The sequence below is a fragment of the Impatiens glandulifera genome, chromosome 3, assembly GCF_907164915.1.
Source record: "Impatiens glandulifera chromosome 3, dImpGla2.1, whole genome shotgun sequence".
Lineage (NCBI taxonomy): Eukaryota > Viridiplantae > Streptophyta > Magnoliopsida > Ericales > Balsaminaceae > Impatiens > Impatiens glandulifera.
Window position 1 is genome coordinate 33,857,933 of NC_061864.1, and position 1,855 is coordinate 33,859,787.

Here is a 1,855-nt window from a genome sequence, read left to right on the forward strand (position 1 = left end):
GCTTTTAACTATAATTGAGGCTTTCGAGTTCTTTAGTTCAAGAAACAAGTTCTTGATTGTTGGGACCGATGATAGAATTCAATACTCAAACGCAGCGGACATAGAATGAGGAGAGAATTCGAGGTTAAGAGAGAAGAAACCAGGGTGAGAAGAGAATACCACTAGTATACACCTAGCGGTCCAAGAAAAGGGGATGAGGGCCGAGAGATAACTTAGAGCACCATGTTCCAAAAGATTCAATTCATAGCCCCAAAAAGTGGGGTGGGCATCAGCATTTAAAGAGGCTGAATTACCCAAGAGTCAGTTACAAACTTGTTACAAAAACTTTCCAAAATAACAGAATTCGGTTTTAAAGAAATATAAGAGAAGATAAAAGATGAATTATTAAACAGAACATAAAGTTGGCCCAATTGTTCCATAGGACCGAGGAGGGGTGCGCTTTCTTATTCGTGGATCGTAACATCATCTCCCCCATCAGAAATTCGTCGACCCCGACTAAGAGAGTGTTGTCTTGTTTGCCTCCTTGCTGCTAGCATCTCTGGGCATTGAATACTTATAACTTCTGCATCTTCCCAAGTTTGGTCTTCTGTTTGGGCCCCATTCCAATTGATTAGCAGCTGTTTTTTCATTTTCCCTTGCACCATTATATCTTGTTCACCCACAATTTTTCCGGTCCTGTTAGGTTGTGTGCTAAGTTGGGGAATATTTTCAACAACAGCAGGGGTACCTTGGAATGATTTTAATTGCGAGACATGGAAGACATTGTGTATCCTCTTCTCGGTCCCGAGTTCCATATTGTAAGCAACTTCCCCAATCCTTTCCAACACTTCAAATGGCCCAAAATACTTTGGTGAGAGCTTGTGGAATAACTTCTGGACCGAACGTTGTCTATATGGTTGTAATTTCACCAATGCACAACTACCCACTTGCAACGTGACATATTTTCTCTTCTTGTCCTACTGCTGCTTCATACGATTCTGGGCTCTTTTCAAATGAAACTTTATGAGTTGGAGTGAGGCTTCCCTGGTCGTTAGCGATACATCCACCTCTTCCACTCTCGAGTCACCTACTACATACAGTGTGTGGACCGAGGGAGGGTATCCATATATGGCTTCAAACGGAGTTGTTTGTATTGCTGTATGGAAATTAGTGTTATACCACCATTCAGCCAAAGGCAACCAGTGTACCCAATCTTTCAGAGTTTGGCCAGCCATGCAGCGTAGATAAGTGACCTAGCATTTCTTGACTATCTCGGTCTGGCCATCCGTCTAGGGGTGATAGGCTGAAGATAAAGCTTGTTTTACTCCTTGTATACTTAAAAATTCCCGCCAAAAGGTGCTTAAGAACACTTTACCCCGATCACTGATGATAGTTGTTGGCATTCCGTGGAGCTTGGAAATATTGTCCACAAATAATTCAGCTATTGTTCGGGCAGAAAAGGGTGTTGCAGACTCATAAAGTGGGTCATCTTCGATAGTCTGTCAACTACCACAAATATAACACTTTTACCTTTTGACTTAGACAAGCTTTCAATGAAATCCATGGAGACCGATTCCCAGAATCGATTGGGAAATGCTAAGGGATGAAGCAGACCCCTATACGCTGAATTATCAAGTTTATTTTTTTGGCAAACTTCACTAGTCCGGACAAAATCCCTAATATCTTTAAGCATTCCTGGCCAATAGTAAATAAGCTGCATTTTTCTTCTGGGTGACCAGAGTCCCCGAATGCCCCCCTTCTACTCCCAAGTGCATGGCTGCAATTAAGGTATTTCTGAGGTCGTTATTCTTTCCCACCACCAGTCGGTCCCTTTTTCTTAATAACCCGTGGTCGTATGAGCAATCTAGGTGAGAAT

General features: G+C 42.3%; 1 protein-coding gene across 1 annotated transcript; it reads right to left on the reverse strand.

The window, feature by feature from the left end:
* Positions 1-443: 443 nt before the first annotated feature.
* On the reverse strand, positions 444-1,214 carry LOC124930173. Its single transcript, XM_047470533.1, has 2 exons — positions 1,000-1,214; positions 444-888 (listed from the first exon to the last, which is right to left on the reverse strand). The coding sequence occupies exons 1-2, from the start codon at positions 1,212-1,214 to the stop codon at positions 444-446; spliced, it is 660 nt and encodes a 219-aa protein (XP_047326489.1).
* Positions 1,215-1,855: the final 641 nt, after the last annotated feature.